The 14,949-nt window shown below is 39.6% G+C and overlaps 1 protein-coding gene and 1 long non-coding RNA gene across 6 annotated transcripts in view; one reads left to right on the top strand and one right to left on the bottom strand.

Annotated features, from left to right (window-relative positions):
• Positions 1–4,578, bottom strand: part of nfixb (nuclear factor I/Xb) — a 333,084-nt gene extending 328,506 nt beyond the window's left edge. For 2 of the 5 annotated variants that reach the window (XM_034189498.1, XM_034189500.1), the window contains exon 1: positions 4,010–4,578. In XM_034189498.1, the coding sequence (XP_034045389.1) occupies positions 4,010–4,012 (3 nt within the window). In that variant the 5' untranslated portion in view covers positions 4,013–4,578. The remainder of the gene's footprint in view (positions 1–4,009) is intronic. The other 3 variants (XM_034189509.1, XM_034189513.1, XM_034189503.1) reach the window with 2 other exon arrangements.
• LOC117527262 lies at positions 4,277–13,728 on the top strand. The gene is made up of 3 exons (XR_004565482.1): positions 4,277–4,401; positions 12,408–12,474; positions 12,759–13,728. It is a non-coding gene; the product is annotated as an uncharacterized LOC117527262 (long non-coding RNA).
• The last annotated feature ends 1,221 nt before the right edge of the window (positions 13,729–14,949 follow it).

Genomic DNA, 14,949 nt, shown 5'->3' with positions numbered 1-14,949 from the left:
CCATCCAGGATCCAGGGTGGTTCCATGGTATGGTACATGTGGCAACAAGCAGCATCAGTGTATACTCCCAAATCCGACCTTACATGCTGGACACCAGCTTAATCAATGAGACACGCTCACATGAGGTGGAGAGATGACAAACACTGCATTCTCTAAAATGAGGACCAAAGATGATTTTTGATGCTGTATTTTTGGCTATAAAATGTAATAATCATTTGAAAGCCACCTGGTGACCTACATTAGCTTGCAAGGTGTTGAAATTAACTACCCAAACTCCATCACACTACTTTTGTGTAGAAAAGACTCTGTATCCTCAGAAGTGATGCTCCATAAAAAAACACATTTGCATGTCTGCATGTTTTAAGGGAAGTTAATATCCTAATAATGGGAGGTAGAATTCTACAAAATACTAATTTTAATTTACAAAAGTTTCAGAATGACCATGAAAAATTGACTATTCAGTCCATGGGCCAAGCAGGTTTTCGGTACCACTTAAGGTGACGAAATTACACTTAGAAACCAGCCTCAGTGTACCATGGCCTACGCAAAAATGTATAATAACCATTCCAGGGTGGTAGCTGTAGCCAGGAAGGGGTCAATGAAGAATTACACAGAGGTCAAAATGTAAAAATGCTCCAATCATGTTGAAAGCTATACCACATTATTTATCTGATCATAACGATTCCTAAAAGGTACAGTTTGGACTATCTCTGACTGACTGTTCTGGAGTTATAGAGTAAAAACAGCAAAAATCTGTGACAAAGGTCAGTTTCAGTTTGTACAGGGGTTAAAAGTTAAAGTTGGCCCAATTTTGGAACAAAGTGATGCAAATTATTGTTTGGGTTAATAGAATTGTAAAAAGGAATAGTTTGTACCATCTGTCATGCTTAGTTATCATGTTACAGGGTAACATATGTCACATGTCATGTTGACCTTGTTTGACCTTAACTTTGGAGACCAAACATTCAACACAGTCAAAACCATTACATTTATTAATCCTTTTATTTCAGCAAATAATTCACATAATTTTTTACTGAAATTGGAGCAACTTTAACTTTTGACCCCTGTAACAAACTGAAATTGACCTTTGTCACAATTTTTGCTGTCTTTACTCCATAACTACAGAACATTCAGTCATAGATAGTCCAATTATACCTTTTTGGAATCGTAAAGATCAGACAAATAATGTGGTATAGTTTTCAACAAAGACTGGTGCATTTTAAAATTTTGACCTCCATGTAACCCCTCATTGACCCTTACCTGACTACAGCTACAACCCTGGGATTGCCGTCACATGGTTTTTTATGTAAGCCATGGTACACTGAGGCTGGATTCTAAGTGTTGTTTCATCACCTGAAGTGGTACTGATTAGGTCAGAATTGATGACTGGCTCATGGACTAATTATGATTCTTTACATTTCACCCCAGTCATACTAACCTAACACTTACATACACACAGAAACATTTATTATCCTAAAAATTACATCTTGTCTCATTACCTGTCCCTCTTTTTGGAAAGTAAAGACACTCCTGAAAACAATTCCTGAAAGCCAACACTCTGAGTCTCCAAAGTAATACATATTCTGTGCATCAAAACAATTACAACTCCTCGTGTGCTTGTGATTGCCTCTAAGCCAAAATTAAATCTACAACAGTTCCAACATCTTAAAAAAGTAATCAATCAAACCTGAAATCACAATCACAATATTTACACTACTTGACCCTGTTTCAGAGTTTCCAAACACAATATAAGCTGTGGTAGTCTGCATAAAGCCTTATTTGTTTTTCCAGAAAAATGTCAAGGCCAGGACAAACATAATAGATTAATATACTGTATACAGTGAGGGATGACATCATGGCAGAGACAGCCAAAAGGGAGGATCACACAAAAGACTGGAAAACCGCTTTTCTGATCACGGCGTGTCAGTCTGCACATTGACCACAAATATTTAAGCAGCACTGTGTGGGTCTGTTTTAATGCGCGGTCTCACACATAATTAAGGAGAGAGGTGAAAGTTTCAATTTATTCATGGGCGGCAAACAATTTTAAAAATGGTGGGGGTGGGGGCAACTTTGGCTTGCTCAAATTATTATTATTATTATTATTATTGTTGATTATGTTACATAAAACAACACATAGTAATTATATTTTTTCCTTGACATTTTTATGGGTTTTATTAGTGTAGGTTTAAAAAAGTAAATATATTTATGAAAGGTTACTTTCAGCCTATAATATAACAACAAATTGCAGTGAGGCTACTTCTTGCAGTGTCTTACTCAAATTAATTTGGGTATAATTTTAATTTGCTTGAATAATGACTGTCAAATTGAACTCCATTGGAGCTGCTTTCCAAATAAAAGCACAGCATGTGCAATGCACTATTATTATATCTTGGGAAGTATGGGTTTATAAGCCAGGTGGCCAAAGTGGGTGATAAGACAAGACTTTTCTGAAGGGTTGGAGGATGAACTGGGACTGATTACAACTGAAAAAAATGGAGAGAATCATGTGCACACAATGTGGAAATATGATGAGAAGGAAAAAAGTCTGTGTGTGTGTGTGTGTGCGCGCAACAGGATGTATGGAAAATCCAGCCCAGGCTCACATTTTTTTTCGTGCCCCCATCACTAAAATGGGGCGCTTTTCGTGACGAGGTTTTTTATTTTATTTTACTATTTATAATCCTCCCCCTTCTCCTAACTCTAATCATACCCCCCCGTCACCCCGCATTTCGTGCCCTCGGCACAACATGAATGAGCACGAAGCCATAGATTAATAGACTTTTTGTAATGCCATCATGAACTGCCGAGCATGTTTGGAAACTCAATAACTGTTTGGAAACCCAATAAGTGATAATACAGCCTATCTACCAAAGGAAAATGTTGTTTGAGTGCTTGTAAATCATCAGCCTTTAAGGCAAAATATAGAAACTTAGCACTGATTGGCAGGTGCCTCCAGAATGTTCTGACTACACCAACATACATCTGCATTATCTGGCACAAATTTGCAATATTGCTTTTCCCTAAAATGAAAAAGGGGGAAAAAGGAGGTGAGTTGCACGAAGTAGGAGAATAACAAGTGGAGATAATCCCATGTGAGGTCTGTCCTGAATTCTGTATCATTTTTACTGATGAGCTTCTTGGGCAGCTGCCACGTCAGCGAGGATGCTCGTAAACAAATAATTATTCATACTAATAATCTTCCATATTCAAGTGCAAATAGGATGATGGACTGGTATCTAAGCAGCTTCAAGGATGAATGTGGGAGGTTCCTCTATAACTACTGCCTGACTCAATTATGCCCCCCACCCCCGAAAATAATGAATAAAATAAAACCCAATAAAGGTCAAGGATGTGAAAGTAATAAACATAAATCTGCAGTGTAAATCTTTGTTTTCGTGTCTGACGTTTGACCATTTAATCAGCTGTCCTGTTGTAGTGATAGATAAAAACGGGACACAAAAAGCTGTCAGCCAAAGCAAAAAATGTGAGCAACCACCTTCAAAGCTAAAAGTATCGGAATAAGTGCAAGGAAGTCATCTTTTGTGGTGTCACACTTTTTCGTTGCTTAATCCTCTGTGAAATGAAGGAACAGGTCTAAACCGCTGTGCGTAATTACGCACGAATGAAATACAAACATATTGAGTTTTTTAAAACCAGGCTATTAAAGTTTGTTTTGAGGGAGAACTCTTCACACACACGTCGCACCACACATGTTGTCTCCTGTCTGTGGCTATAAATAAACAGGCCGGGCTATCCCTGGGGGTAAAACAGGATAGGAGGATGGATCGTAATGTTTCCAAAGAGCGGCATTTTGAAATTAAACTGCAGCAAAGGAAACTTCTCTGGAAACCTGACAGTAAACATTTGGCGCCCGTTTTTTTTTTGGCTCCATAGGTAAATACTAGCACATGCAGTAAAATTATTAACGTTCTTCACCATTAAACCCATAAACAAGTACAATAATGGTTGCATAAATGAACAAATTATTGGTTTCCATCGCACGTACCATTGTGGTGTAGGGAAACGTGCCAACACTCTCAAAGACCCATTTTCCACTCTGAAAAAGTTCGGCTTCCCAGTGGAGAAAAAAAAAAAAAAAAAGTAGGAGAGAGAAGCGCTGGGTTTCTTGCTCAGTTCATGGGCCTTATACCGGAAGCAAACGAGCCTTAATGCGCGTGCAGGACGGCCTGTAGCCCGGTAAACATTTTCTGTATATCTGTAGTCACAGCCGGTTGAAGCGCCGTTGAATCCAAGTCGTCTGTTTCACGGCTTCTTGTGCGCCCATGAGATCGGTCGGTACCGAGGCTGAGGACGTGTGCGCGCACTCCGTAATGTCCACCGAGGCGCTGCGCTCTGCGCCGCCGACAGTCAGACTGGGATCGCTGTTGCGCACCGACAGTAAGTATCCTGCACTCTCCGCGCCTCAGATCAGCTGTTGCAACGACGCGGCGCCCCCTTTTCTTTTTTGTTTTTTGTTTTTGTTTTTTCTTGCTCTGAAAATGGGGACGAAGTTCCTCGTTCAGCTGTTTCCAGAAAGTTGAGGAGAAACGGGTTTAAAAAAAAAAAAGAAGTCAGCAGGCGAACGCTTCGGAATTACAAACATCAGATAGGTGGACTTCTGTGCAGATCCACAACAGATAAGATTACAATCCGCTGCGAATACGACTAACAAAAACAAAAAAACAGCGTGGCTGCCGGCGCTGCGCACACGCAGCGGGGACGCGCGGCGTTTGTGCGGCGGCCGCGGCCGGAGGAGCGCAGGTTCTGGTGAATTATTAATAGCCAGAGCGGTTCTCAGTCTGTCGTGTTCAGTGAGTAACCAGGACGGCAGCTGGGGGTTTAGAGGAATTAAATACGGGCTCAGAGTAAACCGCGGACGCAGGGGATTAGCGGCTCTCACCGGCAACAGTGTCGGTGCAGCGCGGGGCGGGAGGGAGCGCAGCGGGTGCAGGACAGGGCGAACGCAAAGCTTTGCGCAAACGCAACGGCACCACGAAGTTTTCAAACTTTTTATTGTGCGTAAAGGCATCACAGGACGTGGCCATGTAATCACACCTGCAGATATAAGAGTCAGAATGGAAAGAGCCACGCGTTGAAATTTAAATTTCAATTTGCTCACATTTGTTATACAGAAACGCGTATTTCTGCAGGAAATAAATAAACAAATCACGAGTTCAATTTCTCATAAAATAACTTGATTTTCCTTAAACCTACGGCTGATTAAATTCACATTTAAGCGTTAAAAATGCAAATTAATGCTTTGATTGGAAGAGTGTGAAATAATGATAGTTACTTTTCAACTCTTTGCTCACATTTGGCGTTTTTGTGCATCATTACACAGATTTCTCAGGTTTTACGCAAATTAAAGAGCACAGTGAACTTTGTTCTGCTTTGTTACACCGGTCAGTTTTTTTTTATTATTATTATTTTTATTTGTTTGTTTGCTTTATTTCATGAATAAAACCATTAGTTTGGCCGGATACATTGGAAAGAACAGGTGCATGACTCTTGGCTGCAGTGTGAACACAATATTTATTCTCAACAAATATTAAATTAGCTTTGGAAATTCAATATCTTTGGCCTTTTCAAGAATGAATCATATCAAATGTCAAATAAAATACTGGCATTTGATAGAAAACACAACTTTATGGGAGTGCGCAACTGCAGACGTCATTCACACACACAAAAAAGAAAAAGGGGTAAAAAAGATGAACACCACTGAAATGTTTTCCACCTGCCTTACACCTGTTATTCAACTTCATCATTTTAAGTGAAGACAAAATAAAAACAAACAAATAAATAAACAGCATGATTGAAATTTTTATTTAAGTTGGTAAATGTTTGTCAGCATCTTCAATTAACAACGGTTTCACGCTATTATTCACGTTATTATTATTTTCCCCCCACTAATATATACATTAAATTCATTCTGTAACATTGCTAAAATAATACTTTTCCATACGATTTCAAAAGTAGCATTTAGCACGGATTTCATAGCAATTTTGGTTAAGTTCTGATGGATGTGTGGAACTAGATTATATTTAGAATCGGATCTGTGATGAAAACTCAACCAGTAGCCTATACGTCAAATTTAAAGTTGTAGTTATTTTCTCAAATGGGAGAGTTATTTTTTTTTAATATATTTAAGTTGAGCTTTTCAGTATTCATTTCTATTTTATACTTGTATTTTGTTAAATTCTTCTCCACTGATGTGTCATAAAATGCATTTGATTTATAATACAGAGTATTTTTTTTATTTATAACATTAAGTAGATAAATAGCATGGCTCTTATTTTTTCGTTTTTTTTAATAGATTAAGTACAATTTGAATCACCATTGTTCCAATTTTGCAAATAAATAAAATTAATTACAGAAAAGACACAACTTGTCATGTCGACTATTTTATCTATAACTGTGTTGGTGTTTACAAATATGTAGAAAAAAGTAATAAAATGTGTGTTTTGTAAAAGAATTAAAGTAGTTACGAGATTTTAAAATTGATTTGAATTAAATATTTTCAGAAAAAAGTGAAAAACAGAAAGATATAAGGAGCATTGTGTAACTCTCAGTCGGTTTAGAAGTTAATATAAATTATTTTAAAATTCACTGAGAAATTAAAGGGGTATTATTTCAGCATTATTAAGTATTTAGTATTAGTTCACTATCATTTGTGCCTCAATATATTTGCACAAAAAGTGTGTGTGGCCTTTTCTAATGAGCGGCCTGCACAGTGTGCTCACTTAATTCACTTCAGGCCTTCGTATATTTTGTAGGTTTTAATTGCGCACACGAAAAAATTATTTCTTAAAAAATATCTTCTTACACAAAAACATTTCTAATGAAAACGGACGCCCAAATCCACGCGAAGCGCAAAAGCAGCAAATTGCAGGTCAAACGTTAAAAAGAAAGAAAGACGGAGAAAGGCAGACATTATAAAGTCATTTGTGACTTTTTGTTTTATTTTTGACCTGACCGGAGGAGTGGCTTTGAAAATGTTGCTTTGGAGTCAAACTGCGGCCTGGTGCAGGCCCACATATTGTGTTGAAAAATGCTGCGTATAACCAACACTTTGGCATCACGAGTCAAAGAAAGGATCTGTGCAGAAACTTAATCAGTTTTGACAGCTGCGCATATTGTGTTGCATTTTATCCAAACACATCAATAATCTTCATTTCAAAAGTGAATTAAAGGCGCAAATTCAGTAACCAACAATAGCACAATTTGTTTTTGTTTCTTTGTGTGTGTGTGTTTTTTTAAGTTGCCCTGAATGTGGCGTTCTCAGTCGGATTTGGGTCTGACGCGCACACTCTGCGCGCGCAGTCTTCGTCCATACGTCCATCCTTGGAGGTTTACACATACTGTGAAACAAAAGTTCCACTTGGCAACATCCAGTGGAGGAATGCTGACCTTGGCACCACCAGCAGAACGGCCATTCTCTCGTTTCTTTATAAGTTTCAATTAAGACACATGTGACCTGCGCCAACGTCCAAGAGGCGCCAGTTAATGTCCAGGCTTCATATGCGCTGTCTGAAAACGGCCACCAAGTTTAAAAATCAAACATCACAGCAAAGCTATATGATCTCATTTAATCCCGTCTGGACTATTAAATTAATTTTTTGCAGTGATTTAAGGTCAACTGTGGACTGTTACTGTACGTATGACGCCAAGGTGCAAGAGGACCAGTGAAAGAAAATCAGAAGTCTGTGCAAGAGTTTAATAAAAAGCAGCTTTGGCTTCTCTCCACTGAAATGTGTCCTGATGAAAGCGTGGCTGTTTTTATCCACCCATGCTTGCAGCAGACCTTAATGCCTCTTAGGCTTGTTAAAATTATGGCCTTACAAATTTCATAACGGCCGTAAAATATATAAATACATCAAACCTATAATTGCGCAGGGATTATGCATTAATAAGCGAGGAGCCCAGGATTACTCCAAAACTTATTTCCATGGATCTTAGTGGAGGGAGGGGATATGGGCCAAGAAAGAAGCCATTAAATTTGGTGTGCACATGTTTGTATTTATTTCTACTGAATCAATGCATGTGTCTTAATAATAATCAAGAAATGACAAAAAAGTAAATTATTGGACCAAAAAAGTGTTAAAAAGTGTTTAAAAAGTGTTTTAATTGGTAGTACACAGTTTAATGTAGTTTATCCAAATTAACTTAGCAAGCAATGTTTACTTTGTTAGCAAACTAAATTCATATTTGTGTTAAAAGTTTAAGAATTTGCTTAAATTTTCTGTTTCTCAGTGCATATATTTGAATAGCTGTGGTGGAGATGTGCACTCTGCTGAGTGCTCTTCACTTGCCCTCTTGTAGTCCCCCCCCCATAAAAACAAAAACCAACAAACAAAACTCAGAAGCACTGTTGGGCTTGCAGTTAATTTTGAATACAGACAACATAAAATATTTGTGTGTATTCAGATCTTTCCCCAAGGGCCTTCAAAATATTCTTTAATTTCAGTTGATTGAAAGAGAGAAGGCCCCTGCAACCGGCTCCGGATAAAGTGGGAGAAAACGGATGGATGGATGGATGAAAGAGAGAAGCCCTTTGTGCAGAAATATATGAGTTGACTGGAAGTCAGTGATGTCAGAGACTGATTTTTACTGACTGCATATCAAAACATCCCTTATTACCTCCATCATGCATCAAATGTCAAAATTCAAAATTCTACTCGCAACACCCCATAATGACTACATCAAAAAGTATTTTTGAAATTTTTGCAAATGTATTAAAAATGCAAAAAACTAAGAAGTCACATGTACACAAGTATTCACAGTCTTTGCTCAGTACTTTTTTGATGCACCTTTGGCAATAATTACAGCCTCAAGTCTTCTTGGATATGATGCCACAAAGCTTGGTGCACCTACTGTATCTTTGGGCAGTTTTGTCCATTCCTCTTTGCAGCACCTCTTAAGCTCCATCAGGATGGATGGGGAGCATTGGTGCACAGCCATTTTCAGTTCTCTCCAGAGATGTTCACTCAGATTCAGGTGGCTGGCACACTCAAGGACATTCACAGAGTTGTCCTGAAGCCACTCCTTTGATATCTTGGCTGTGTGCTTAGGGTCTTTGTCCTGTTGAAAGATGAACCGTCTCCCTGTCTGAGGTCAAGAGTGCTCTGGGGCAGGTTTTCATCCAGGATGTCTCTGTACATCTTTCCCTCAATCCTGACTTGTCTCCCAGTTCCTGCTGCTGAAAAACATCCCCACAGCATGAAGCTGCCACCACCATGCTTCACTGTAGGGATGGTGCCTGGTTTCCTCCAAACATAACGCCTGACATTCATGCTAAAGAGTTTGATTTTTGACTCATCAGGCCAGAGAATTTTGTTTCTCATGGTCTGAGAGTCCTTCAGGTGCCTTTTGATAAACTCCAGGTGGGCTGCCATGTGCCTTTTACTAAGTACTGTCTTCCGTCTGGCCACTCTACCATACAGGCCTGATTGGTGGATTGGTGCACAGATGGTTGTCCTTCAGGAAGGTTCTCCTCTCTCCACAGAGGGATGCTGCAGTTCTGACAGAGTGACCATCAGGTTCTTGGTCACCTCCCTGTCTAAGGTCCTTCTCCCTCGACTGCTCAGTTTAGACGTGCGGCCAGCTCTAGGAAGAGTCCTGATGGATTCAAACTTCTTCCATTTACAGATGATGGAGGCCATTGTGCTCATACTAATAGCCCAATTTCATAGCCTTAAGAGTGTGCATATCATGAATGCTTGGTCTTGTTGGATTTGTGAGAATCTACTGAATCTACTGGTACCTTGTTTCCCATGTAACAATAAGAAATATACTCAAAACCTGGATTAATCTTTTTAGTCACATAGCACTACTATTATTCTGAACACTACTGTATGTAGACAGGTGCGCCTTTTCAAATTATGCCAATCAACTGAATTTACCCCAGGTGGACTCAAAGATGATCAGTGGAAACAATTTTGAGCTTCATGAAAAACGCTGTGAATACTTATGTGTATATGATTTCTTAGTGTTTTGATTATTAATATATTTGGACAAATCTCACAAACCTTTTTTACATTGTCATTATGGGGTATTGTGTATAGAATTTTTAGGGAAAAAATTAATTTCATCCATTTTGGAATAAGGCTATAACATAGCAAAATGTGGAAAAGTGAGGCACTGTGAAATGTGAATACTTTCTGGTCTAGATCCAGGATGATTTAAGAAAAACTCAGTTTATGAGTTAAATTCAGGTCCCTCTAAAAACCCCAAGGTAGGATTTCTCAGAATATTCTGGCATCCCAATACGAAGCACAAACAAACTTTGAAATACAAAATATTCCAGTTTTTCTTCAAAACCTTCAACTCAGTGGGAGAAACAATATTCTTATGAAAAGATCTAAAATTCTCATGGATTAAAGTTCCTGGGGATTATGGCTTCACCACCTGACGACATTCTCCTCAAATTTAATGATCACACGGAGGGAAGTTCTTCACTTCACATGTACTCTTTGCTGCAGTTTTGCACACACACACACAGCAGTCAGCAGTTGCACAGATTACCACAAAATAGCAGAATAACAAGCACCCACAGATAATGTCCCTCAACAAGATGAACAAACACGACCCTGTCGTGGTGATGCTGAGAGCTGGATCAGCCTAATGCTGTCAGTTAAAGCTACGTGAAAAAGCCCATTGAGGATAAATGAGGTGAATTTTTGTGTCATTCAATTGATTTATTTGTTCATAAAATGATCAGAAAATGGCCAAAGGAGCAGTTAGAAAAAGGTGAATACTTACTGTGTGCAATTTGCTGTTTGTGTTGTCTCAGAGACATTTGATGATCTTCATCATGTTTAATTAATTTAATTAATTTATTGACCTTATAGAGTGCCAAATCACAACAGTGCCGCCTCAAGGCGTTTCACAGGAAACAACAACAACAAAACAAATTAAACCAAAAGATCAAAGAGCATGATTAAAAGATTAAAAGCATAATAAAAAGTAAAAAGAATAGTAAAACAATATGTTAATCATATAAAATAGACAACAAATTCATCTTCAGTCATGACTTTAAAGTCTCAACAGAGTCTGACTGCCTCACTAATGCACGGATATCATTCCACAGGACTGGGGCACGATAACAGAAGGCTCTATTTCCCGCAGACCTTTTATTCACCCTAGGGACACAAAGTAATCCTGTGTCCTGTGAACGCAAAGCCCGGGCCGGTACATAGGGTTTAAGTAGATCAGCCAAATAGAGCAGTGCCAGTTCATGAACAATTTTATAGGCCAGTAGCAGGACCTTAAAATCTGATCTACCTACAACACCTCATAATGACAACATGAAAAAAGTATTTTTGAAAGTTTTGCAAATTTATTAAAAATAAAAAAGCTAAGAAATCACATGTACATGTCAGTTGTTTTTCATTTAATTAACACACAATTACATAGTCATTAATGTGAGCCTAATACTGCATAAGCTGTGGTTCTCCAAGTAAATAAAATTCCAAAAATAGTCGTTTTTATGAAACAAAAATAATAATAATGATAATAATATGGCTTTGCACTGTTTTTGACATATGAGATCACAGATTCCACTCCACTTTACATGTTTGAACTCTTTCCTACACTCTTGTGTGCAACCTTTTCATATAATCTCTTCTTTGACCCATTGATTTCAAAACGTTTCATTGAAATCTACTGCTAACATTTTGAGATGTGTTGAAAAACACACAGGGGTCTATCAGTTATTGGCAGAGGTATGCACTCTCTGAGTGCTGTCTAGTTCATTGTGGAACCAATCGCATTCTAAATGTCTTTCCAGCTGCAAAGCCGTGCACTTATGTCGTACTTCAGATGAATACCAGATGTGCGTTTTATTTCATTGTCAGGCACAGATAGAGATTCCTGTCCTCTGAGGTGGAGTTGAGCAGAAATAATTTCAGTGCACAGGTTCCAAAACTCAATAAACAATCTCACAGTTACACGCCTGCCTCGGAATACGCATTGTGATAAAACTTTCATCAAGGCGCAACATGATTGCATTAGCATGTGGTTGCTTAAAACACACATAAATCATAACCTGCTGTTAATAGAAAACTCAACTACCTGCAGGCTGAGCAGTGATGGTGAAAGGCGATTGGTAGAACCTCCTGATTGGCCCGGCACAATTCTGGCTAACTGATGTAGACAGTGTGTGTGTGTGTGTGTGTGTGTATACCTCTGAGGGTATCCCCCACTCCCCTGCCTTATCAGGCAGCTACACGGCACCGCTAGAGGAGCGCTGCTCTCAGGAGGGCAGAGCTACCAGCACACCGCTTATCTTCTACCAGCAAGGAGGGTTTATTATAGGTCTGATTAACTCAGTGTGTTTGCCCGTGTGTGTTCACATAAGAAAGAGGGTTGGTAACTGGTTTTGTGTGTGTGTGTTTTTGTGTATATAGCGGTGGCTGGATAAATGGACTTGACGGTACTAAGAATGTGGGACAACATGAACAAATGTGCTGCTTGGTGAGTTACTGCAGAAACGTGAACAATGGTGCTCACTCTCTCAACAAGTCCCTTTCCTTGTGTTTTGTCATTAGTTAGGTTTTCATTACAGATTTGTGTAAAAGTTAAGCAATATTTTCAGAATGCTGGGGGGAAAACCAAAAGTAAAATGAAAGCAGTTCCAATGAGTGGTCGAATGCGACGGCTGGGTTTTGTCCTCTCGCGTTAACTGTCATTCCAGCAAGACTCTGTGGCAAAATGTAGCGTAGTGTGTCAGTTCTAACTCACCTCTCTGTTGCTTGCAGTTGCTGGCTTGAAACGCTGCTTCCTCCTCCTCCCAAATACCACCAGTTGGTGCCCGTCTGACACATGGAGTAGGTAACACCGTTGTGTTTGGGACCTCCACCAAAGGCTGTTCTAACATACTGCACAATCACTATGGATTCATTTTTTAAATGTTTCAAGTCTCTTGAGCCTTAATAGTAGAACTGTAATTCCAATAGTTATTGCAATGGAAGTCATTACATATTTCTATTAAGCATACATTCAATTCCCTACTTCAAACTGTGTAATTTTGAGGGGGATGGAAAGCCACCAACTGATGACTTTGACATTAAATTTATGGTGAATTTTTGTGGAGAAGATGGTTCCTGGGGCATGGAACAGTTGAATAAATTGTGTTTTTGATGTGAATCTGTGCTAGAATTTTAGCTTTCAGGTCTTTGTACAGATTGGAGAAAAAAAGTTTCTTTCTGATTATTTAACATTCTCCCCTTACAGCATCACAAAGAGTTAATGGGCACAAAAGTCTATGATTAAATACCCTTGACAGTTTGTTGGTATAGCTACATATTTTACATACAGTAAATGTGGCATATTTTGTATGTGTTTTGAGGGCGCAAAAGTTATTGGACAGTTGGCTGCCTGGCAGTTTCATGGCCATTGTGATGCTCTCTCACAACATAATTGATACTTCTCATTGGAGTCTCTCGAAGAAACCATTTGACACAACGTTATTCCAGTGATACCAAAGCATTTTCAGAAGAGAGCTCACAGACACCCCATCATCACCTTAGGTCACTGGTGTTCAAGTCTCACAACCATACAGTAAGACAGGTAACACCAGGACCCTAAAGACTTGGACCTTCGTTCTCTTGCAAACATATTGGCATTACCAAAGACCTTTGTCTGGTGACCTCATGACTCCATAGACCAGGGGTGTCCAAGTTCAGACCTCGAGATCTACCTTCCTGGCACTCTTAGTTATCTCCCTGCTCCAACACACCTGAATCCAATGACAGGCTCATTAAAAGCCTGCTAACGAGCTTTTCATTGGATTCAGGTGTGTTGGAACAGGGAGACAACTAAGAGTGTCAGGAAGGTAGATCTTGAGGACCGAACTTGGGCACCCCTGCCATAGATGCTTTCCAAGCATCTCTCAATATGAAACGCCAATCACCCAGGGACATGAACATCAGTGCTGAGACACAAGAAACTCTCTGTAAGCTTGACATTTTCATCACATACAGAAGCACTTCTGATGGCAGAGTCCAGGAAGTGGTTAAAATCCTGGGCCTGTATGCTCGGTGCATCTCAAAGTCCTCTCAAAGAGCTCCTAACTTAGCCTAAAATATCCTGGCAAGGACTCCAAGCCAAAGAGAGACCCAAGAGGTGCCTGAGAGCAACTCTGGGCAAGGAGTTGACAGAAACTCCTATCTTAGTGAGGAGGTGGAGTTGACCCCATTGCTAGGTATGACGCAGTCCCGTCAGAGCTGTGATTAGTTGTCACGGAAAGGGAAGGGGAAATAAAAAAATAAATGCACTCTGCTCTCCTACATATGAATGGGCAGTAAAATCAACTGATCATATAACTGCATTAATGGCCCCTTCACACATAGTATGAAGTTTGGACGGCGTTTGGACGAAAACAGCGAAACAACGTGAAACAGTTCAAAATTAGCGCACAAAACATCGCACAGATGGGCAGGTGTGCACAAACCCAGTGCAAGAGTTCGTGCACGTGCCGCTCGTGGGGAACTTAGACACATTTCACAGCAGTACGACAGTGATTGTCTGCAGTCTGTTGCCATGCCAAGAGTGCGACTGGCCACACATTTTCTAACTACCATGCGAGCGGTGTTAGGTGTTCGTGCATGTCACCTGGAATTTGACTGGCACCTGCCATGAGAGGGTGCGATGGATTCACACAGTGCACACTTTGTCTTTCAGGTGCTTGTGTGCGTAAATAGTTGTAGCAACAGGTGTACAAGGCGTTGGCGACAGGGACGTCATTACACGGTTTGCACACGATTCCTGCATCATGTGCATTTTGTGCAAACTTCACACTATGTGTGAAGGGGCCCTAAGAAATGTGTATTCGTGAAAATAATTTAATCTCATGATGATGATACTCAGCAAAATTTAATTGGAGCGATTGCCAGGCCGGTCGCTAAACCTGTAAATTCTTGTACTGCAATGCATTATGGGAGTTCTGGG

The sequence above is a fragment of the Thalassophryne amazonica genome, chromosome 16, assembly GCF_902500255.1.
Source record: "Thalassophryne amazonica chromosome 16, fThaAma1.1, whole genome shotgun sequence".
In the NCBI taxonomy this organism is placed as follows: domain Eukaryota; kingdom Metazoa; phylum Chordata; class Actinopteri; order Batrachoidiformes; family Batrachoididae; genus Thalassophryne; species Thalassophryne amazonica.
The sequence above is the reverse complement of the archived record's forward strand: the minus strand, read 5'-3'. Positions and strand labels throughout refer to the sequence as shown.